The sequence below is a fragment of the Mustela putorius genome, unplaced genomic scaffold (genome assembly GCF_011764305.1).
Source record: "Mustela putorius furo isolate JIRA1106 unplaced genomic scaffold, ASM1176430v1.1 tig00003962_pilon_pilon_pilon, whole genome shotgun sequence".
NCBI lineage: Eukaryota > Metazoa > Chordata > Mammalia > Carnivora > Mustelidae > Mustela > Mustela putorius.
Genome location: NW_025422106.1, coordinates 25,095,173 through 25,119,343, shown reverse-complemented (window position 1 = coordinate 25,119,343; position 24,171 = coordinate 25,095,173). Strand labels below are relative to the sequence as shown.

Sequence of the window (24,171 nt, the reverse complement as noted above, 5' to 3'; positions counted from 1 at the left end):
TGTTTTCAAGTGGTTAAAAGATGCAATAGATATTTTAGTCTTTGCTATCTTTGAAATTTGCTTAGTAAGATAAAAACATTGATTTAACTTCTCTCCCAAATAATAGACAGTTGTCCCAGTGACATTAATTGCATGGTGCAACTTTTTCTGCTAATTTAAAGTTTTATCACAATAATCCACTTAATACTACATGCACTTGGCTCTGTTTCTAAAGTTTCTATCAAGCTCTAGTGATCTTTCATTCTACCATTAGCACATGCTGTTTCAGAGTCCCAGCTATGTGACAAAGCAGTGACTCCTTACTGTTTTTCCACATTTGCTTAGCTTATTTTCATGCTTATTTGTAAGATGACATTTAGATTATCTTTTATTTATTAAAAACCATGTTAGAATTTTATGTTTCGGTGCATTTAATTTAAGATTACTTCAAGGGAATATGAACCATTACAACCAATTTATCTTTCTGTTTGGTATCATTGTGTATCTATCATTAAATTTGTACATGGTGCCTCACTGGAGATTTTGAAGGTCCTGCCTGACTCCTGCTAACATTTTAATGCATGGATCTGTTTGTTGATAGTGTGGACGTGACTGTTTCACATTATGTTCTATCCTATTTCTGATTAGTGTTTACATGTAAGAATAATAGGCAATGATTCTTAACTTCTCACTGCAGACAAGCTCCTTGTGTTAAGAATATTACTACTTAATTTTATCCTTGCCCATTTTCACATGAAGAAATGGACTATTGAAGGTCTCAAGTAATTTACCAGACAACTCACTGGTGGCAACACTCAGACTGGAATTCAAGGGTTCTGACAGTACGATCTTAGTAACTGAGAGTGCCATGAGTGTAAGGTCCGTGTACTGTATAAGTGTCCAGTTTCATGAAAACCCTTTTTATTCCTAATGGCATATCAGTTGATTATCTTAGATTTCCCAGATAAATTTTCATTTCAGCAAATAATTTTTCCTTCTCCTTTCCAATACTTTTACTTTGTATTCTTTGTGTAATACAAAGAATACATATACTATCATAGCAATCATAGTAATCTTTAAGCACTATAAGAGTATTTAAGAGGATAGGATTTCATATATGACATTGACATAATCCCTAGAATATTGAGAATGCCAAACTAGAAGTTCCTTGAATGATTAAGGTGCATAAAGATTTTTTTATGTTCTGTTTTAGTGTCTGTTATTTCTTTCTTATTTTAAAAGAAAGTATAAAATTGAGCCTATTTTAATGATACTTTTACAAAACTGAGATATTTTTAATGCTAATAAAACCATTGATTTTGCTTATATGAATATCCTTGTTCAATAGAGGACACTTAGCAGACATTTGATGGTACTGATGTTGCAGAGTTGGGGAAATGGATGAAGGCAACCAGACAGGAGTCTCTGAATTCCAACTCCTGGGGATCTCAGACAGTCCTGAGCAGCAGCGGGTCCTGTTCTGGATGTTCCTGTCCATGTATCTGGTCACAGTGGTGGGAAATGTGCTCATCATCCTGGCGATTGGCTCTGACTCCCACCTGCACAGTCCCATGTACTTCTTCCTGGCCAACCTCTCCTTCACTGACCTATTCTTTGTCACAAATACAATTCCCAAGATGTTGGTTAATCTTCAGTCCCAGAGCAAAGCCATCTCCTATGCAGGGTGCCTAACACAGCTCTACTTCTTGGTCTCCCTGGTGACACTGGACAACCTCATCCTGGCCACAATGGCATATGACCGCTATGTAGCCATCTGCCGCCCCCTCCACTATGTCACAGCCATGAGCCCTGGGATCTGTATTTTGCTCCTCATCTTATGTTGGGTACTTTCTGCCCTCTATGGCCTCACCCTCACTCTCCTCATGACCAGGGTGACATTCTGTGCATCCCGGAAGATCCACTACATTTTCTGTGAGATGTATGTTTTGCTGAGGCTGGCCTGTTCCAACACCCAGACCATTCACATAGTGTTGATTACCACAGGCATCTTTATCTTCCTTTCCCCTTTTGGGTTCATGATCATGTCTTACATCCGTATTGTCAGAGCCATCCTCCGAATACCCTCAGCCTCTAGCAAGTACAAAGCCTTCTCCACCTGTGCTTCCCATTTGGCTGTGGTCTCCCTCTTCTATGGGACACTTTGTATGGTATATCTGCAGCCCCTCCAAACCTACTCCATGAAGGACTCAGTAGCCACAGTAATGTATGCTGTGGTGACACCCATGATGAACCCTTTCATCTACAGCCTGAGAAACAAGGACATGCATGGGGCTCTGGGAAGACTGCTCTCAGGGAAAGCCTTCCAGAGGTTAACGTGAGGTAATTTTGAACACTGAAGTGGAAACTGAGAATTTCCTTCACCATGTGCAAAGCATTATCCTATGGGTAATACAAGAGGGATTAGGACAAAGCTCCAGCTCAGAATGAATTTATGTATCTGTGGTAAAGGAAAGACATGTATACATAACCCAAAGTCCCCCAGTCTCAAAAAACCTTGGAAATAAATAAAGCCACACTAACACTAACACCAGAATTTTGTAGGATAAGATCCTTCATCTTATGTGACCACAGTACCACATTGCCACCATGCTCTGGAATCCATGCAATGGAGTAAACCCACCAACTAAAATATACACAATGTCTGAATGGATAAAATAAATATATATGACTATATGCTATCTACAAGACATACCACTTGAGATTTGAGAACACAATGGCCTTGAAGTGAAAGGATGGGGATAAAATATTCCACATTATATGTAGCTTAACCATACGTGGCTGTGTTTATATCAGACAAACAGGACTTTAGGTCAAAAAACTCACCAAAGACAGAAGATGACATTCTTAAATGATTTTAAGTCAATTTAACATAAAATATAAGAATTATAAATGTATGTGTACCCAAGTTCAGAGGACCTAAGTATAGAAAGCAATACTAACAGAACTGAAGGAGAAATGGACAGCGACAATAATAGTAAGAAACTTCAATACCCTATTTTCAACAATGGATAGATCATACAGGCAGGAAATCAATAAGGAAACAGCAGATTTGAAAAACACTACAGACCAAATGGACCTGACAGACACATATAGAACAGTCTATCAAACAGCAACAAATAAGCATTGTACAGTACACATAAAGCATTCTCCAAGGTAGATTACATGACAGGCCGAAACACAAGTCTTTTTTCTTCCTTTTCTTTTCTTTTGGGGTGGGAGTGTGAGAAGACACATTTTATTTATTTTTTTAATATCTAAGTTCAACTAATTAACATATAATATATTATTAATTTCAGAGGTAGAGATCAGTGATTCATCAGTCTTATATAATACCCAATGCTCATTATATCACATGCCCTCCTTAATGTCTGTCACCCACTTACCCAATCCCTCACACCCATCCCCCACACCCCTCCACTCTAACAACACTCAGTTGTTTCCTATGATTAAGAGTCTCTTATGGTTTGTCTTCCTCTCTGATTTCATCTTTCATATTTTTTCCTCTCTTCCCCTATGATCCTCTGTTTTGATTCTTAAATCCCACATATAAGTGACATCATATGATAATTGCCTTTCTCTGACTAACTTATTTTGCTTGGCATAGTAACCTCTAGTTTTCATCCACATCATTGCAAATGGCAGAATTTCATCTTTTTGAGCTGGAGCAAATAATCCAAAAATTTGTATGGAATCACAAGAGACCCTGAATCACTAAGGAAATGTTGAAAAACAAAAATAAAGCTGGGGGCATCACGTTACCTGATTTCAAGCTTTACTACAAAGCTGTGATCACCAAGACAGCATGGTACTGGCATAAAAACAGACACATAGACCAGTGGAACAGAGTAGAGAGAGCCCAGATATGGACCCTCAAGTCTGTGGTCAATTAATCTTCGACAAAACAGGAAAAAATATACAGTGGGAAAAAGACAGTCTCTTCAATAAATGGTGCTGGGAAACTGGACAGCTATATGTAGAAGAATGAAACTCGACCATTCTCTTACACCGTACACAAAGATAAACTCAAAATAGATAAAAGACCTCAACGTGAGACAGGAATCCATCAGAATCCTAAAGGAGACCATAGGCAGTAATCTCTTCTATATCAGCCACAGCAACTTCTTTCAAGATATGTCTCCAAAGGCAAAGGAAACAAAGGCGAAAATAAACTTTTGGGACTTCACCAATAGTTCATTTTTGCATTTGTTTCTCTTGCCTTTGGAAACATGTCTAGGAGGAAGTTGCTGCAGTTGAGGTTTAAGAGGTTGATGCCTGTGTTCTCCTCAAGGATTTTGACAAATTCCTGTCTCACACGGAGGTCTTCATCTATTTTGATTGTATTTTTGTGTATGGTGTGAGGAAATGTCCCATTTCATTCTCCTGCATGTGACCGTCCAATTTTCCCAACATCATTTGTTGAAGAGGTGGTCTTTTTTCCAAAAAGATGCATTTTATTAATTACCCTACATCTACAGTTTAACTTGAGGTAAAATATAAGCAACACATAAAAATGTCTATTTCTGCTACCATGTAATATAATTATCCATCATGAATATTCTGATAAAGCTAATAAAAACTGTATGCTATCATATACTCTAGCTTCTCTTATAGCTGGTATTTTCTAGCTCTCATTTTCTGTGAAATCCCAACACATGTAAGATTCTCCCACAAATGGTGTAGAATATCAGAGGGTCCATAATTAGTTTATTACCCCCTCCTTCCCCACCCTGGAGCCTCAAAGTTACAAGTAGAGTTCTAAAATAATGAAGACCATGAAAACTCCTTGAGTCTGACCCAAGCTGGGCAGTGTTCCAAAGAAATACACACCACAATTTAGGTTGCATGATAGTGAGGGTTTAGTGTCATTGATCTTGGCCAAACACTCATACCTGATCTTAAACGTCTGGTACACCATGCCTTTTGGATGAAAAATAAATGCAGAGGAGATTCTCTGTATACCATCTATAAGCCACATGCTGACATATTAACCTCTTACTTCCTATTAGGTGATCCAGATGGTGATTTTTTAACTATAACAAAAAACATATGAACCATAATAGATAGCTTAGGAAAGTGTTTAGTCAAATATACAGATTCTAAATGTTCACTCAGTCACCAAGGAGATCCGTAAACAAAAGGATCATTTAAATGACTCTTCAAATAGAAAAACTAAAGGACTGAACTATCACAAGTGTTTTCTTCACTGCAGAAGATGATGTTCCAATAGGGGAGATCTTCACTTGGCTGGAAAATAAATACCATAGTTGAAGGCTCTGTTGATACATAAAAAATCTGGTGAGTTTCATGCCTGTCATTTTCCCTGTCCTTTTTCCAGCATTGCTATAAAATGCTTATAATACATTCCAAAGTAAACCAGCCATTCCAAATCTACAGTCACTTTGCTCTTTATTTCAATTGACAGAACTGCTGAAAAAGTAGACACTTCTATCTAAAAGAAGGAAAAATGTGTTTCTGTGGGACACTTGGGTGGCTCAGTCAGTTAACTAAGTGACTGCCTTCAGCTCAGGTCATGATCCCAGGATCTTGGAATTGACCTTCTCATCAGGCTCCCTACTCAGCAGAGTCTACTTCCTCTCCCTCTGCCCCCTCCCTGCTCATGCTCTCTCACTCTCTCACTCTTGCTCTATCTCAAATGAATATAAGCTTAAAGAAAAAATGAGGTTTTCCTGTTACACAAAGTAACAGCTTGTGGCAGTACCACATCTGAAAACTCTTCTGACCCACCAATACTTTAACCCTGGAGGGAAGAGGTCTAACATGCAGGGCCTGGTTCTCGCTTGATCTGAGAGTTTCCATCAGTCTCTTTATTTCTTCTGTTGCAGGAATCTCCAACTGGCTTGGCTCAGCTGATTCTTGTATCACTTGACCTTTTGACTCACTCTAATCAATTCTGGGATCAACAAGTCTTAGAAATGGTCTAATGACTGTAAATTTAATGAACTCAGCAGAATCTAAGATTCTTCCCATTGGGGCACTTGGGTGGCTCAGTGGGTTAAGCCGCTGCCTTCGGCTCAGGTCATGATCTCAGGGTCCTGGGATCGAGTCCCGCATCGGGCTCTCTGCTCAGCAGGGAGCCTGCTTCCTTCTCTCTCTCTCTGCCTGCCTCTCAGTGTACTTGTGATTTCTCTCTGCCAAATAAATAAATAAAATCTTTAAAAAAAAAAAAAAGATTCTTCCCATAGAGCTGATTTCCAGGTAACTGGGGTCTTTGAATGACCCTGTGGGAGGAATGCCATTAACCACCACACAGCCAGGGTTAATTGCCATTTTCCTGCATAGAACATTCACAGGGAAGCCCATACAGTAGCTTCACCAAATTTTGACTGAAGGAGCCATTAACTATTTCTCTGAAAAAGTTGTCTAGTTTTTCAACTTTTGATATTCTTTTGTATTCATCATCTGGAATTGTCACCTGAATGATGTTAAGATCTCCAACATCTGATTCAGTAGTATGAACACTGGGTGATGAATTTATTCTCAGAGGGGTGCTCTCCTTAACTGCGGTCTCAAACATTTCAGGCTTTTTAATGATGAACTAAATTTTAGCTTTGTTTATGAATATCTTCTTCAGCCTTGGAATACCAAAAGGAGACTGCAGTCAGAATGGCACACATTTAAGCAAGCTTTCCGCATAAAAATCTTCTGGGAAGAGTCAAATAATGCAATGGCACTTTCAGAGTTTGCTTGAGGCCAAGAACTTCACAGCATTTTTTGTTGAAAATATTTTCAACTTTCTGTTTTAGGTCTATGATTTTGGCATTCCAGGCCACAGAAGAATACTCTCACCCTTGAAGATTAAAGGGAACATCAGAACAATTAGTCTGAGTAGGGGTATGAACTGTGAGGCTTGAGGTCATTGTGGCTTTTTTTCACCCTAGATTTTTATTTATTTATTTGACAGAGATCACAAGTAGTCAGAGAGGCAGGCAGAGAGAGAGAGGGAAGCAGGCTCCATGCTGAGCAGAAAGCCCAATGCAGGGCTTAATCCCAGGACCCTGGGATCATCACCTGAGCTGAAGGCAGAGGCTTTAACCCACTGAGCCACCCAGGTGCCCCTGAGGTCATTGTTATTAGGGCCTTCCACAGTGACTTTTGAATTACTCCCAGGGCTTCATGGTCTTTTCAGGGACTGCAATGCTTTAGTGTTTACTTTATTAGCCATTCCTGGAGACAAATAGTAAATAACTAGTTCAGGTTTTTTAACAACACAGATGTGATTGTATTATTTCCAAGTATAATCCTTTCAAGTCACAAAACAGAAGTCTTAACAAATCCAGAAAACTGAAATCATTGTATCTTTTCTGACAACAATAGAATGAAGCAAGGAATAAAGAACAAAATGAGAACAGAAATACTCACAAATACATGGAAGTTAACCAATATATTATTGAATAACCTATAGGACAAAGAGGAAGTCAAAAGGGGAATTAGAAAATATCATGAGTCAAATAAAAGTGGAAACACAATATTCACTTCATTAGCACATATACTAAAATTGGAACAAGACAGAGAAGATTAGCATGGCCCTTGTGCAAGGATGACACACAAATTTGTAAAGAGGTCCATATTTAAGAAAAGAAAAAGAAAACACAACATGTTGAAACATGTAACACAGCAAAAGCAATTCTAAGAGAAAAGTTCATAGAAATAAAACAACAACATTTAAAAAAGAAGAAAAATCTCAAAAACAACTTTATTATATATGTCAAGGAACTAGAAAAAGAATAAATTATGTCCTGAATTAACAGAAGGAAGGAAATAACAAAGATCATAATAGAAATTAATGAAATAGAAAATAGAAAACATATAGAAACTAATAATTAAACTAATGGTTTCATTTTTTGGAAAAGAAAAACAAACATAAGCAACAGTAGACAGAGAAAAAAGAGAAGACAGATTTTGACAATTAGAAACAACAGACATCACATTTAATGTCATAGACATAGAAAAACAAAAACATAAAGGACTCATATTAAAAACTACATACCAACAATTAAACAACCTGTAAGAAGTAAATAAGATCCTTGAAACATACCAAGACTGAAGTAAGAATAAATAGATTGTATGGAAAAAATAAATAAATAAAAAATAGATTGACTCGGGGGCACCTGGGTGGCTCAGTGGGTTAAGCCTCTGCCTTTGGCTCAGGTCATGATCTCAGGGTCCTGGGATGGAGTCCCACATCGGGCTCTCTGCTCAGCAGGGAGCCTACTCCCCCCCCTCTCTCTGCCTGCCTCTCTGCCTACTTGTGATCTCTCTCTCTGTCAAGTAAATAAATAAAATCTTTTTTTTAAGAAAAAAATAGATTGACTCAGCAATAAAAAAATCCAACAACAAAAAAGTGCCATCCTCCAAATATCTAAAGAATCATTCTTAAGTTCTTCCCCCACAAAAAAAATGAAAAAGAAGAGGTTTACACTTCCAAATTCATTTTACAAGGCTAGCATCATTCTGAAATCAGAGCCAGACAAAGAAACTGCAAGAAAAGAAAACTACAAGCTCACTTCCATGAAGAATACAAAGGCAAAAATACTCACCAAAAATATTATCAAACTGAATTCAACAGCACACTAAAAGAATTATACACCAATAACAACCAGAATTTACCCAAGAGATGCAAGGATAGTTCAAAATATGCAAATCAATCAGCATAGTACAGCACATTAACCTTATAGAGTTTTAAAAACCACGTTTTTTCTTAGTGGATGTAGAAAAAACATATAACAAAATTCAACACTCTTTCATGTTAAAAACTAAAAAATTTTATATAAAGGGCACTTACCTCAACACAATAAGGGGCATATATACAAGTCCACAACTAACGTCATGCTCAGTGGTGAGAAAAACTGAAAGCTATTCCATTAAGATCTGGGACAAAGCAAGGATACCCACACTCACCACATCTATTCAACACAATAAGGGAAGTCCTAATTAGATGAATTATTCAAGAAAAAGAAATAAAAGGTATTCAAATAAGAAAAGAAGAAGTAAAATTACCTCTGCAGATGACATGATCTTATAGGAATAAAACACCAAAGATTCTATAAGAAAACTATCAGAAATAATCAATGAATTCAGAAAATATGTAGAGTACAAAATCAGCGATATTTTTATACACTAACAATGAATTGTGAGAACAGGAAACTAAGAAAGCAATTCCATTTACAATAGCATCCAAAAGATAAACAAAATACTTGGGAATACTTAAAGACAAAAAAAAGACTTGTACATTGAAAATTATAAAACACTGATGAAGGAAATGTTAAAAGACATATAGAAAGACATCTTATGTCCATGGATTAGAAGTATTAATTTTGTAAAAATGTCCATGTTACCCAACATGGTCTCTTGATTCAATGCAATCCCTATCAAAACTCCAATGTTATTCTTAACGGATATAGAAAAAAAAACCCAATCCTGAAATTCATTTGGAACAACAAAAGACCCCAAATAGCCAAGGCAATCTTGACAGCCAAGACAAACTGGGGGCATCACACTTCCTGATTTCAAAATCAATAGTAATCAAAACAGTATGGTGCTTGTATAAAGGCACACATATAGACCAACTAAACAGAATAGAGAAACCCAAAACTAAACAGAATAGAGAAACCCACACATACACACTGATCATTGAAAAAGGTGCCATACTGATATTTAGTAAGAGATAAATATCCTTTTTGATGGTCATCAAAAAGAATGAAATCTTGGAACATCTGGGTAGCTTGTGATCTCGGTGCCCCGGAATTGAGCCCTGAAGGGAATCTGCTTCTCCCTCGCCCTCTGCCCCCCTCCTACTCATTCTCTCTCTCTCTCTCTCTCTCTCTGATAAACAAATAAAATGTTTTTTTTAATTTTTTATTATGTTCAGTTAGCCATCATTAGTTTTTGATGTAGTATTCAATGATTCATTAGTTGCATATAACACCCAATGCTCATCATATGTACCCTCCTTAATAATCATCATCCAGCTACCCTGCCCCTTCCACCCCTCTCTTCTGAAACACTCAGTTTGTTTCCTCAAGTCCAGAGTCTCTCATGGTTTGTATCTTCACTGAAACTAAAATCTTCTTTTAATAAAAAAAGAATGAAATCTTGCCATTCGCAAATACATGGATGGAACTAGAGGATATTATGCTAAGCGAAATAAGTCAGTCAGAGAAAACCAAATCTCATATGATTTCACTTATGTGAAACAAACAGGTAAACATAAAGGAAGGGAAGGAAAACTAAAATAAGATGAAAATTGAGAAGGAAGAAAACCAGAAGAGATGTTGAACTCTACGAAACCAACTGAGGGTTGGCTGGAGGGGAGGGGGGAGGGAGTAAGGTAAGGTCATTAAGAGGGCCACTTGAACTAATATACATGGGGTGTTATATGTAATTGATAAATAACAAAATTCTACCTCTGAAACTAAAAAAAAAAAGAGAGAGAAAGAGAGACCTACATGTAAATTTGGTTAAGTTGATCTTAGGTGCTCTCGTCACACACATACACACACACAAACAATGTACTTTTGTGAGGTCACTGATATGTTAACTAGATTAATTGTGATAATCATTGTACAATATATATATTTGTCAAAATATCATATTGTAAAACTTAAATATATACATTTTTATTTGACAATAGTAGTTCAAGAAAATGGAGACAAATTAAAGTATCATTTCAATAAGCATTTGTATATTACCTATAGTCTTAGAAATTAAATTATCCACCTATAGGGGTACCTGGGTGGCTCAGTTGGTTAAGCATCTGCCTTCAGCTCAGGTTGTGATCTCAGGGTCCTGGGATTGAGCCCCACACTGGCTCTCTGCTCAGCGGGGAGCCTGCTTTCCTCTCTCTCTCTCTCTGCCTGCTGCTCTGCCTACTTGTGATCTCTCCTTCTTTTGGTCAAATAAGTAAATAAAATCTTTTAAAAATATATCCACCTATAATTATGGATAGTTTTAATTTCATGTCCTATAGTGCCAAACTGATACCAAAATGTAACCATTTCTCCACAACCTCACCAACACTACTTCAATATTTTTATTTATTCTATTAGCATAATAAAAACAGAGTAATGTAATTTAATTATAGATAAGGATAATAATTTGTCAATCAGTATTAACAACTGAAAATTATTCCTATCACCCAGGGTTTTATCAAATTTTCAATACCCTTGCTACTCCTCCAAGTGAAAATTTTAAAATAAAGATATTTGTGGTGTGCCTGAGTGACTCAGTTAAGTGTCCAGCTCCTGATCTCAGCTCATGTCTTGATCTCAGGGTTGTGAGTTCAAACCCTCACTGAGCTTCATACCCACCATGGAGCCTAGTTTAAAAAAAAAATCTAAAATAAAGATATTTGTAAATAGAGCAATACGGTGTCATCATCACACAACTTAAGGCATATTCTTAGACAACAGAATTAAATAAGCCACATTAGCACTTAAATGCTTTCCTCCAAGATAAAGTAGCCCACTATCACCATTATTATTAAAAATTGTACTAAAAAAATAATAAAATAATACTGAAGGTACAAACCAGGAAATTAAAGAAAAATTAAAGCAATTTAATATACCAAAAAAATTCCACCTATGGTAAAGTAACAGGGTCTGGACTACCAATATAAGCTTAAAAACTGGATGTAGGAAAAGCTATTTTAAAATATTGGACAACAGGCAGCAAAACTTGTAATACCTGGAAGAAAGACAACAAATTATATGCACTCTATCACTGGACAGATTTTCTGTCTGGAAGAAATTTCCAGACTGTAGCACAAGGAGAGAAAACCCAAAGACCATAAATCTCATTGAGCTGAGGAGAGAGATCAGTGTTAAGGGAGATTGGGATGGCTAGAATTTGCAAGGCAGAGTTATGGAGAGGAGAAAGCCACCCAGACAAAGAATTATATTTATCAGCAGAGGTATCTAAATAAGACTTAGGCTGAATATCAACTTCTGCATTCATAGGATGAAAGCCCTGGTAGAGCCCAGATGTCCATCAACAGAGGAATGGATAAAGAAGATGTGAGATATGTGTGTTTATATATACACATACACACACACACACACACACACACACACTCATACATACAATGAAATATTCATTAGCCATCAGAAAGGGTGAAATCTTAACCATTTACGTTGACATGGATGGAACTGGAGGGTATCATGCTAAGTGAAATAAGTCCATCAGAGAAAGACAATTATCATATGGTTTCATTCACTTGTAGAATGTAAGGAATAGCACATAGGACCATAGGGGAAGGGCGGGAAATCTGAATGGGAAGAAACCAGAAAGGTAGACAAACCATGACAGACTCTTAACTATAGGAAACAAACTGAGGGCTTCTAGGGGGGAGGTGAGAAGGGGGAATGCGGTAACTGGGTGATGGGCATTAAGGAGGGCATGTGATGTGATGAGCTCTAAGTGTTATATGCAGCTGATGAATAACTGAACTCTACATCTGAAACTAATGACATACTCTATGTTGGCTAATTGAATTTAAATTTTAAAAAAATACTGGAGACCTGTACAGCAAATAATTCTCTGTGCTCACACTGGATCAAGAATTCTTTGAGCTCCCTTCACCCAAAATGGAGAGACTTTTCCATTTACAAGACATTCAGTAGAGATCCCGAAAGTGTTTTATAAGTAGGATTAAATTAGCCCTAAAATAAAGGCTATTCTAGACGAGACCTAAAAGAAGCTTTAAAACAGCTTCAAAGCCATCAAACTAACTCATCTGTAACTTAACCATCAGCAGCAAAAGTCTCACACTCCTTACACAAACACAACAGGATCCAGTGCTCGACAATATAAAATTCACAGTGCCTGGAATACAATGAAGTATTACTAGATACACAAAGAAACAGCAATGTTAGATCCATAATTGGGAGAAAAATAAGTTATAGGAACAGACCCAGAAATGTTAGATGATGAGACTAGCAGATAAGTATGTTAAAACAGCTGTTACAGATAGACATCATAAGATGAAGAACACAAATGAAAATAAAAACATATTTGTTGTGCTCCACAAATAAGTGAAACCATATGATAACTGACTCTCTCTGCTTGACTTATTTCACTCAGCATAATAACAAATATCATGGAGGACAAGGGGTGTTAGAGAGGAGAAGGGAGTTGGGGTAAATTGGAAGGGGAGGTGAATCATGAGAAACTATGGACTCTGAAAAACAATCTAAGGGGTTTGAAGTGGCGGGGGGGGTGGGAGGTTAGGGTACCAAGTGGTGGGTATTATAGAGGGCATGGATTGCATGGAGCACTGGGTGTGGTGAAAAAATAGTGAATACTGTTTTTCTGAAAATAAATAAATTAATTTTTTAAAAAAAGAAAACATATTAAGTAGAAAAATAAAAGGAAAACGAACATTAATGAAATTATAGAGACTTTTAAAACATAATAGATAGAATGAATATTTCACTGGAAGAGATTAAAAGTGTATTTAACACTGTAGAGAAAAAGATTATTGAACTTGAAACATAAAAATATAACCAATAAAATAAATAATAAAATCCAAAAAGAAAGCAGAGAGAAGAAAATGTAACAATAAAATTAACAAACTCTCAGTGAGCTGCAGTCGAATGATAAAAATCAATAATATTAATCATGATAATAACATGCAATAATACCATGTGGTCTAACAAATATGTCATTGGGATCTTAGAAGGAGATAGAGAGAGGGCCAAAAAATGATTAAAGAAATAGTGGCCAAATATTCCCACACACAATAGAAGCTTAACAAATATCAAGCAGTCTAAACACATCCACACTCCATACCAAATATGGAGAGGAGAAAGCCAATATGCAAATTACTGAAAATTTCAAACATAGCCAGAGAAAAATAAGAACCATTACCCACAAAGGAACAAAGGCAAAAATGTTAGCAAATTTCTTATGAGGATATATGCATACCAGAAGAAAAAGAAACACATATTAAGTGCTGAAATAAAAAACCTGTCCACATTGGTTTATGGACTTTGGGGAGGGTGTATGCTATGGTGAGTGCTGGGAAGTGTGTAAACCTGGCAATTCACAGACCTGTACCCCTGGGGCTAATAATTATTATGTGTTAATAAAAAAATTAAAAACCTGTCCACAAAAATTCTGTCCAGCAAATACCCTCCCCAGCCATCCATCCTACCTGCCCAGCAAATCTGCAATTCCTAGATACATACAAAACTCTCCTTTCTCTACTTCTACACTCAAGCTGACAAGGACTATCAGAAAATATGTTCCAAGATATGAACATGTTCCATGACAAATTCATCTTCCACCCTGTTAGGGTCCCTAATCAAAGGAGCAAGACTGATGATACAAAGCAAAGGTCAAGCAAAGCTTTATTTTGCACCAAGCATTGAGAATCAAACTGACGAATCGGGGCTGTCTCTTACAAAGAGGCGACGACGACCCTTCCCAGCCTCACAGACTAACTTTTATAGAGGTGGTTGAGCCTGGCTTATATACAGGTGGCCAATGAGATTGCAATACACAGGGAAAATGCACAGTCATGCTAGGTCGGCAATACGGGTGGCCAATTGAATTTCAATTTACCATAGAAAATATATGTGCGCCCTACTGATTGGATGTCTCCACCCTGCCTGGCCCGCCCTTGTATCTGGGCTTTGCAAGTAACTTTTTCTGTGAGGGGCAGGATCAATCTAAATTTACAGCCAAATGGCTCCCTCTGGCTAACCAGGCCCTTACACACCTAACCTAGTCTCTCCTCAAGAATCCTTTCACTCAACCTTGGCGAGTGGTTTCTACGATTTTCTTCTTCAGCACTTCCACACCTTCATTACACAACTCGGGTTCCCTATATCTCTCCACACTCCAATAATTGCACTATATCACACTGGACAAGTTGCCCAACATTTCCTGCAATTAGACACTTGAATAAAGTTTATACTTCTTCTTTGGTCAGTTTTGGCCATTTCAATTTTTATGTGTGCTAGGGACTGAATTGTGTCCTTCCAAAATTCGTATGTTAAAGATATGAACAGACACAGAAGATATGAACAGACACTTCTCCAATCAAGACATACAAATGGCTATCAGACACAGGAAAAAATGTTCATCATCACTAGCCCTCAGGGAGATTCAAATTAAAACCCCAAATGTGTTGTTTTATGGATCTGGGCTTTTGGGAGGCTGGGATTACATTTGATCATGAGGGTGAAGAGTTCATGATGGGATTAATGCCCATATAAGAACAGACACCATGTGAGGTGTGTAAGCCTAGCGATTCACAGACCTGTACCCCTGGGGCTAATAATACATTACATGTTAATAAAAAATCACCATACACAAAGATAAACTCAAAATGGATAAAAGACCTCAACGTGAGACAGGAATCTATCAGAATCCTAGAAGAGAACATAGGCAGTAATCTTTTCTATATCAGCCACAGCAACTTCTTTCAAGATATGTCTCCAAAGGCAAAGGAAACAAAAGTGAAAATGAACTTTTGGGACTTCATTAAAATCAAAAGCTTCTGCACAGCAAAGGAAACAGTCAACAAAACAAAGAGGCAACCCACGGAATGGGAGAAGATATTTGCAAATGACAGTACAGACAAAAGGTTGATATCCAGGATCTATAAAGAACTCCTCCAACTCAACACACACAAAACAGACAATCATATCAAAAAATGGGCAGAAGATATGAACAGACACTTCTCCAATCAAGACATACAAATGGCTATCAGACACAGGAAAAAATGTTCATCATCACTAGCCCTCAGGGAGATTCAAATTAAAACCACATTGAGATATCACCTTACACCAGTTAGAATGGCCAAAATTAACAAAACAGGAAACAACATGTGTTGGAGAGGATGTGGAGAAAAGGGAACCCTCTTCCACTGTTGGTGGGAATGCAAGTTGGTGCAGCCTCTTTGGAGAACAGTGTGGAGATTCCTCAAGAAATTAAAAATAGAACTTCCCTATGACCCTGCAATTGCATTACTGGATATTTACCCCAAAGACACAGATGTCGTGAAAAGAAGGGCCATCTGTACCCCAATGTTTATAGCAGCAATGGCCAAGGTCGCCAAACTGTGGAAAGAACCAAGATGCCCTTCAATGGATGAATGGATAAGGAAGATGTGGTCCATATATACTATAGAGTATTATGCCTCCATCAGAAAGGACGAATACCCAACTTTTGTAGCAACATGGACGGGACTGGAAGAGATTATGCTGAATGAAATAAGTCAAGCAGAGAGTGTCAATTATCATATGGTTTCACTTATTTGTGGAGCATAACAAATAGCATGGAGGACAAGGGAATTAGAGAGGAGAAGGGAGTTGTGGGAAATTGGAAGGGGAGGGCAACCATGAGAGACTATGGACTCTGAAAAACAATCTGAGGGTTTTGAAGGGGCGGGGGGTGGCAGGTTGGGGTACCAGGTGGTGGGTATTATAGAGGGCACGGATTGCATGGAGCACTGGGTGTGGTGCAAAAATAATGAATACTGTTATGCTGAAAATAAATAAAAAATAAATATTAAAAAAAAATTTTAACTTAAAAATAAATAAATAAATAAAAAGTACAGACACCAGAGCTTACTCTCTCTGCCATCTGAGGACCCAGCAAGAAGTGGCTGTCTACAAACCAGGAAAAGAATTCTAACCAAATCTAACCCAACTAGCATCCCAGTCTCAGACTTCCAGCCTCCAGAACTGTGAAAAGTAAATATCTCTTGTTTAAGTCACCCAGTCTTGGGATTTCTTGTAAGTCAACCAATCTAAAACAATATAACTTCAAGTTAACAAATAGACCAAAAAGTCCTGATATTTATTTACTTCTCATATATCTTGGTATCTGTTGATGGGCCAACAATGTTAGAAATACATACATAATTCATAACTTCACCTATTTAATGTATAATATTGATTTTTATGATCTTCATTTATAATAAAAATACAGATTGTTATAATTGAGATTTTTACATAATTATGTATTAACATAGTTTACATTTCTATTGATAACAATGATCTAAGGATTTAAAAACAAAATGTAATTGTGTTCAAATACAAAATTTCACAATAAATGAGTATTAAAGTAAATGGAAAAATTGAAGTTATTATTTTTGAACTGATTTCAAAAAGTTTTCTTCTAAAACATTACAATTATGTGTGACAGGCAAAATAAAATTTAAAATAATAAATATAAACTTTTTACTGAATGAAATAAAAACTGTTGATTTCTTAAAATTTTAATTAAATTTGTTTTATATCATAAAAAATAAAACGATTTTCAAATTTAGCATTCAAAGTTCATCCAGTTGCCAACGTAAACTGTCAAATCATATTTCATACATGTTATATTGGCCTACATGTATAAACATTACAAGTAATATAAATCATTTAATATTTCAAATGTTTTCAATAGCTATGTGCAATTGTTATGGATACTGAACCGGAAGAAACAGGACGCTCAGCACTTTAAGAAACAACACTTCATTCATGCACGAATCCATTGCACACATGCTATTATGAAAGGGAGGGCTTAACAAGTCTTTTCTCTAACCTCAGAGCTCCACTGGTCCAACCCTTCCTACACTCTGAATCCATGGCCACAACTGACACCAGCAGAAGCACAGCACACAAGGCTTTACAATATTAAGATGTAGGTGCTTCTCTCTCAAAACCTTGGGAAAGTGAAGTGAAGGAGTCTTGCTTGCCCTGGGGCTTGAAAGCTCTAAATTACAAGAGTGGGTTTTCTGGTTCCAGACCCTGCTATGCCAGAACCGAGCTCCAGATCCCCAGTAGAGGAGGCACCAATGTGTGTTTGCAAGGTGTAAGAGATCTCTCTGAAGAAGTGGGCTCAGCTGGGGTGATTATGCACCCACACCGCACCTGAGGCCATTTGGCAATATCTGAGGATAATTTTGGTTCTCACAGCCGGAATGAGGAGTAATGTCGCTGGCAACAAGTGGGTGGAGGTCAAGGATCTGGCTGAACATCTTACCGTACATAGGAGAGCACCTACAATAAGGAATTATCCAGCCAAAAATGTCAGTAGTGCCAGAGTGGGGCAAATGTGGCCCAGGAGAGGGGACCATGTTGCCCAAGATTAAGGGCAGGTCTATAAAAGGCTGCATCTGGAGGGAAAACATGTTTTATTTGACCTGAAGAATATTAATTTTTATATGAATTGTCAATATTAGAAGCTGAAAGATTCTCATAAAAATCCAAATGAACAGTTTATAGTTTAATAATTATAGTTTAATCCAAATATGTAGTTTAACAGAATGTGCTCCCAAGAATTGGACCAGTCATCCAATTCATTAAGCAATGTATTGCTTAATACATTGGAGACATAACATGTTGGACACCTGTACTAACAGAGGCCAGACACAGGGCCAAATAACTGTGAGATTATGTGATCCTAAGTCTATATTACTACACAAAAGCTACCCCCTCTAGCTCAGTAGCACTTTGACCTTTGAGACAGGGCATAAACTCTCCCATTTATCAGCATGTTTCCTTGTCTTTTGGTATTCCCTTTCTCAGAAGGAGGTAACATTTACTGGATTCATAGATATATCAAAAATGGAAAAATAAATAATTACGCTTTTCAGGAAAAAGTGAGAATCTTTCTGGAATGTATGGCATCCCAATATGTTTAATAAGCATGCATCAAAGAGCACTGTGTCAAACCTATTTTACAGTAAATGAATCTTACAATGATCAGTGTACAAAAAGTTATGATATGAAAAACTTAAGCAAAAATAAGACAAATTTTTAGTTTAGAAATGATATTGTACAATGCTGTTGTATTAAATGAAATAATTGACTGGCCTTTATACTTTTTGGAGATTTCGAGTATAAATGATGGTCTTTAGGGTTTAGCAAAAATAATGTGCTTCAAACAGAAACAGGCATCTACGTCTTGCCACACAACAATATAAACATAAATAATATCATTGAATTCACTGTTTGTGATGTTGATGAAAGGTTTGATCTTTTCATGGAAACTTTGGGAAAGATTCCCTAATAGAGACAATATCATGAAAATAGCTATGTTTTTATTGGAGTAAAAATAACTTCAAAATTTTCATGTTACCTGGTCAATATTATTAGTAAGTCTATGACAAACTACACTCTTGATAGTATTGGTAATAAGATTAACCTTGTTTTTAAAAATTAAACCCAAAGTGGCAATATTTTGCAAGACACCATATGAGTTCATTTATTATATTTTTCAATGTTAAAATGTCAAAAATAAAATGCATAATACAACAGTACTTAATATCATGAATTGAAAATTCTCCCAAGAATTGAACCAGCTGGCTAATGTTCCACTTTAAAAAACGGGTAAACAAGGCAGTAACCTTCAGCACTACATGGAGGTCAGGCACAGGGCCAGAAGGTTTTGGAAATGTTTAAAGAAAGTTACTAGTGTCACACACTAATTTAAAAAAAAAATCCTCTCATATCACTTGTGAAGATTTGATTCAATACATGGCCTTAACTTGACATTGCAAACATGTAAACATTCTGAATATTTCTCTGCAAATACATTCACAAATAACTGCACAAATATTTCATTCAATTGATGGATACCCTTAAATATATGTACTTTGAAAACATAACTTGGCAAAGAAAAATGAAAACTACTCATTATAACTAAAATATATTTAGAGAAATGAAAACAATGACTGATCTACATATATGAAATTACAGAGTTGAATGATGAGTTCTTTTTTTTTAATTTTTAATTTTTAATTTTTTATAAACATATATTTTTATCCCCAGGGGTACAGGTCTGTGAATCACCAGGTTTACATCACAATTCCGGAGTTCTTTTTTTTTAATTAAATTTGTTTATTTTCAGCATAACAGTATTCATTATTTTTTCACCGCACTGGATGTGGTGAAAAAATAATGATGAGTTCTTTTTAAATGTTCATTTATTTCCTATTTTTTACAATAAAATAACATTATATGTTATATGAACCTACTACTTCACCTTTCCCAACTAATATGATGGTATAAATGAAGATGGAAAATTAAAGTTAATATTAGGAACATTGTGCAATACTGAAAAGTATTATGACAACATTGGAATATCAGAATTCTACTTATACCTCCGAAAAAGTGACCTTAATTATAAAAATGTCTGTGCAAAGATTTGATCCATATTCAAAGTACATGTGTTGGTGAATAGCTCTTATCTATTATTAAGTAGAAAAAAAAATCTAAATATCACTCCCAGTTAAATGGACCCAAGCTTAAATTCTCTACTAAACAATTCAAGAAAAAATAAGGACTCCACACTGACATCTTGGTCAGAATAAATGGTGCCAAATTTGCTTCCAAATCAAAGGAGTTATAAAATCCAATAATGTATCTACTGATTAAGTATTTCTATTTTTATTTAGAGTTCATTTGATATCAGGGTTAAAAAATAATCTCCAGTGGCATATATTTTGAGTTATGATAGATGAATACTCCAAATATTAATAAAATAAAGTACCTTTTATCATATTTCTGCAGCTGGTTTTTCTTAAATATGATACACTTTACACTCAACTACATTAGCTGCTTGGCCACTGGGATATAGGTTTAAAACTCCTGTTCTATACTTTATGATTATATATGAAAAAGATCATTATTCAACCAGAAAAACAAAGATATGAAAGAAATAAATGAAAGCACAATCAACTGACAAGTGAGTGAAACTGAATAGAACACACCATTACAATGGAGGAATGTGATTCTATAGTCTCAAGATGCAGCATAGTGTGGTTGTGAGGATCTTGGGCTATAAGACAAATGGCCTAGGCTTCAATCTGAACTTCTTATTTGATGTTAGATGGTAAACTAACCTTTCTATCATTTTAGTTATAAAATGGGGATAATAATAGGACCAACATCATAGAGGTGGTAGGTTAATAGATTGGAAAAGAACCTGACACATACAAAAGCACCCAACAACTGTTTGCTATTTGTTTTCTTTCAAAGAGTGATTTTCTGCTCTGGCTCAAAAAAAATAGAGTTAGAATTAAAGGATAGAATGAGGCAGGCATACGGATGGAGAGAGGGAAATATGAGGTGCTTTTAGACATAGTGGAGAATAAGGTGTATATCGAAGCTAAGAGCTCCAGAAGTCTCTGTGTTCTGTTGGGTTTTATTCTTTCTTTGCTTGTGCACATTACTGAGGATTCCTAGGCAGGAAAAAAGCAATGATTACAGTAATGTTTTAAGAAGATAATTCCTGGGGGTGCCTGGGTGTCTCAGACAATTGAGTGGCCAACTCTTGATTTAGGTTGGGATCATGATCTCAAGGTCATAAGATAAAGCCCTAGGCTGGGGCTCCACACTCAGCAGGAAGCTGGCTTCAGGATTCTCCCTCTCCCTCCACCACTCCCCCTGCTCTCCTTGTATCTCTCTCTCTCTCTCTCTCTCTCGAGGATAGATGAATCATGAAGAAGAAGAGAAAAAAGAAGAAGAAGGAGGGGGTGGGGACGGGGAGGAGAAGAAGGAGAGGGAAGAGAAGGAGGAAGGGGAGGAGGAGGAAGAGGAAGAAGAAGAAAGAGAAGAAGGAGAAGAAAGATGAAGAGGAGGAAGAGGAGAGCAGAAGGGGGAGAAGAAGAAGTAGAAGAAAATTCCTAAATTGAAATGAATAAGGTATTTTGCACAAAGGTATATAAATCTTATTTTCAAACTTCAATGCCACCTGGCAAGAGGGAAATAAGGACTCAGAACAGACTGGTTTGCTGCCCCCAACTCTACCTCAAAACAGCTAAGTGGTCATCATAGTTTCATATTTGCCTCTAATATGATATCAAACAAAAAGTTTGAAGGGTTTAAAATTGAAAGGGAAAAAACATGGATTAAGAGTAATTTTTCATTATCAATATTACTATACCCACTGAATTAAATAATGTGAAAATCTCAATTGTTACCACTTTAGAGAGAAAGATATTTTATTTTTCCAAAAGACTCTTCCCAGGGCTCCCTTCATGTCTCTGTTCCTCAGGCTGTAGATGAAGGGGTTCAGCATGGGGGTGACCACAGTGTACATCATGGCCATGACAGTCTCCTTAACAGTAGAATTATTAGTTGATGGGCACAAGTAGAGACCAATAATTGTCCCATAAAAGAGAGACACAACAGAGAGGTGGGAGCCACAGGTGGAGAAGGCCTTGTGGATGCCCCTAGCAGAAGGGACCTTGAGGATGGAGGATACAATCCGCACATAAGATATGATGATGAGCAGGAACGGGATGACAAGAATGAGCCCTCCCATGATAAATATCACCAATTCATTAACACGAGTGTCAGAGCAGGCCAGTTTCAGCAGAGCAGACATATCACAGAAAAAGTGGGGGATTGTGTTGTCTGCACAAAACCACAATCTGGCCATGAGCAGAGTGTGTAACATAGCGTGGAACATGGTCAGCACCCAGGACAACACCACCAGGGAGAGACAGAGCTTGGGGCTCATGATGGTGGTGTAGTGCAGAGGGAAGCAGATGGCCACATAGCGGTCATAGGCCATCGCCACCAGGAGGAAGCTCTCCAGGTCTCCAAAAAACAGGAAGAAGTACATCTGGGTCAGGCAGCCAGCATAGGGGATGGAGGAGACTTGGCTCTGCATGTTCTGCAGCAATTTGGGCATTGTGACAGACGAGAAGCAAAGGTCAGAGAAGGATAAATTGCTGAGAAACAAATACATGGGCGTGTGGAGGTGGGAGTCCAGGCGAATGAGGACAATGATGAGAAGGTTCCCCAGGATGGTGGTGACATACATGGTCAGAAACAGGGCATAGAACAGGTCTTGCTGATCTGGATCAATGGGCAGACCCAGAAGGAGGAAATCTGAGACAACAGTTTGGTTCCTTTCTGTCATTCTGTGATGCTACCATATTTATGAAGAAAATAACAGACCTTAAAATCCAAATATAAGAAATAAACATATGTCTATTGCATGTGGCCTATTGTCAAATGTATGGATGAGTGAGGATTAAGGCACAGGTGGCAACTGGGTCTATTGAAACTACTCCATCAAAGTCTCCAATGACATCCAAGTCTCTGAATCAGATGACAGCACATTTAACACCAATGATCACTTCTTCCTTTGTAAACCTCTCCTGTCTCTTGATAATTGTGATACCTCAGCTTCATGTTCTTCCTGCCTGCCTTGCAATACCTTCACCCACTCCTTACAGAGCTCCCCCTTCCCGGTCATCATTTGAATGTTGGTTGTCCTCAGAATGTTTTCCTTCTATGCTTACCCTAAATATGAAAGTGAATCCCAAATGTATTTATTCAGCCTACATAGCTCATCTGAGCTATAGATATGGGTGTTCAGTTCCCTGAAGACCATCTTCCCTATGTGTCTCACTGTCACTCTGAAAGCAATCTATCTTAAATGTCTGAAGTCTTGTCTTCCTTGCCCTGTAGGTGCTCCACTCCCAGTAGCTCTAGTAGTTCCGTGACTGGCAGTACCACCTACAAGGTACTCAAGCCAGACTGAGGGCTCCCTTCATGCTTGTCACTCATTTACTGTATATTACCAATCTCCCTTTCTACTCACTTCTCATATAGACCCTGCTACCCATCCCACAGCCATCATTCAGGTCACACAACTTTTCTCACCTGAACCATCACAACCAATCTGGTCTCTCCATATTTACTTTCACTCCATTCCATCCCATTGACATTACCCAGAATTGTTCTTTTTATGACTCAAACCTGCTTGTGCCACTATTCTATTCTGTTAACATAAAGATCAAAATGATTAACATGACCCACAAACACTTTTATTTGATCAGATCAGTTAGCTCATGTTTAATCCTCTCTCCACTCCAGGCATACCAATTATTTCTGATTTTCTCAAAGGCATCCTGCTTATATCCCACCATATCACATCATGTCTTCCATTTACTTACACAAGCTCTCTGTATTTCATCCCATTCTCTGTCCTAGGAATTGGCCCAGACCATTAAATCAGGATTATTTGCTCTTTGCTAGGTTTTAAGGAAAGGGAAAATTTCTATCCTGTTCATTGCTGAAGCCTAAAATCTAGAACAATGTGTGGAGAAAGAAAGAAAGAAAGAAAGAAAGAAAGAGAGGGAGGGAAGGAGGAAGGGAAAGAAGAAGGGAGGGAGAGAGGAAAGGAGGAAGATAG

The 24,171-nt window shown here is 37.2% G+C and overlaps 2 protein-coding genes, 1 non-coding gene and 1 pseudogene across 3 annotated transcripts; 2 read left to right on the top strand and 2 right to left on the bottom strand.

The window, feature by feature from the left end:
- The first annotated feature begins 1,339 nt into the window (after nucleotides 1–1,339).
- LOC101691740 (olfactory receptor 1D2-like) lies at nucleotides 1,340–2,318 on the top strand. The gene has a single exon (XM_045070247.1). The coding sequence runs from the start codon at nucleotides 1,377–1,379 to the stop codon at nucleotides 2,316–2,318; it is 942 nt and encodes a 313-aa protein (XP_044926182.1). The 5' UTR covers nucleotides 1,340–1,376.
- A 3,877-nt stretch (nucleotides 2,319–6,195) lies between these two features.
- On the bottom strand, nucleotides 6,196–6,935 carry LOC106005292 (annotated as a pseudogene).
- Nucleotides 6,936–7,488: 553 nt separating this feature from the next.
- Nucleotides 7,489–7,593, top strand: LOC123389219. Its single transcript, XR_006603817.1, has one exon. It is a non-coding gene; the product is annotated as a U6 spliceosomal RNA (small nuclear RNA).
- Nucleotides 7,594–21,603: 14,010 nt separating this feature from the next.
- LOC101684501 (olfactory receptor-like protein DTMT) lies at nucleotides 21,604–24,107 on the bottom strand. Its single transcript, XM_013053472.2, has one exon. It carries the CDS (start codon nucleotides 22,888–22,890, stop codon nucleotides 21,940–21,942), a length of 951 nt encoding a protein of 316 aa, XP_012908926.1. The 5' UTR covers nucleotides 22,891–24,107; the 3' UTR covers nucleotides 21,604–21,939.
- Between the last annotated feature and the right edge of the window lie 64 nt (nucleotides 24,108–24,171).

Excerpts from the sequence above, each read along its gene's own strand:
- LOC101691740 (XM_045070247.1), top strand. The coding sequence starts at position 1,377 with ATGGATGAAGGCAACCAGACAGGAGTCTCTGAATTCCAACTCCTGGGG.
- LOC101684501 (XM_013053472.2), bottom strand. The coding sequence starts at position 22,890 with ATGACAGAAAGGAACCAAACTGTTGTCTCAGATTTCCTCCTTCTGGGT.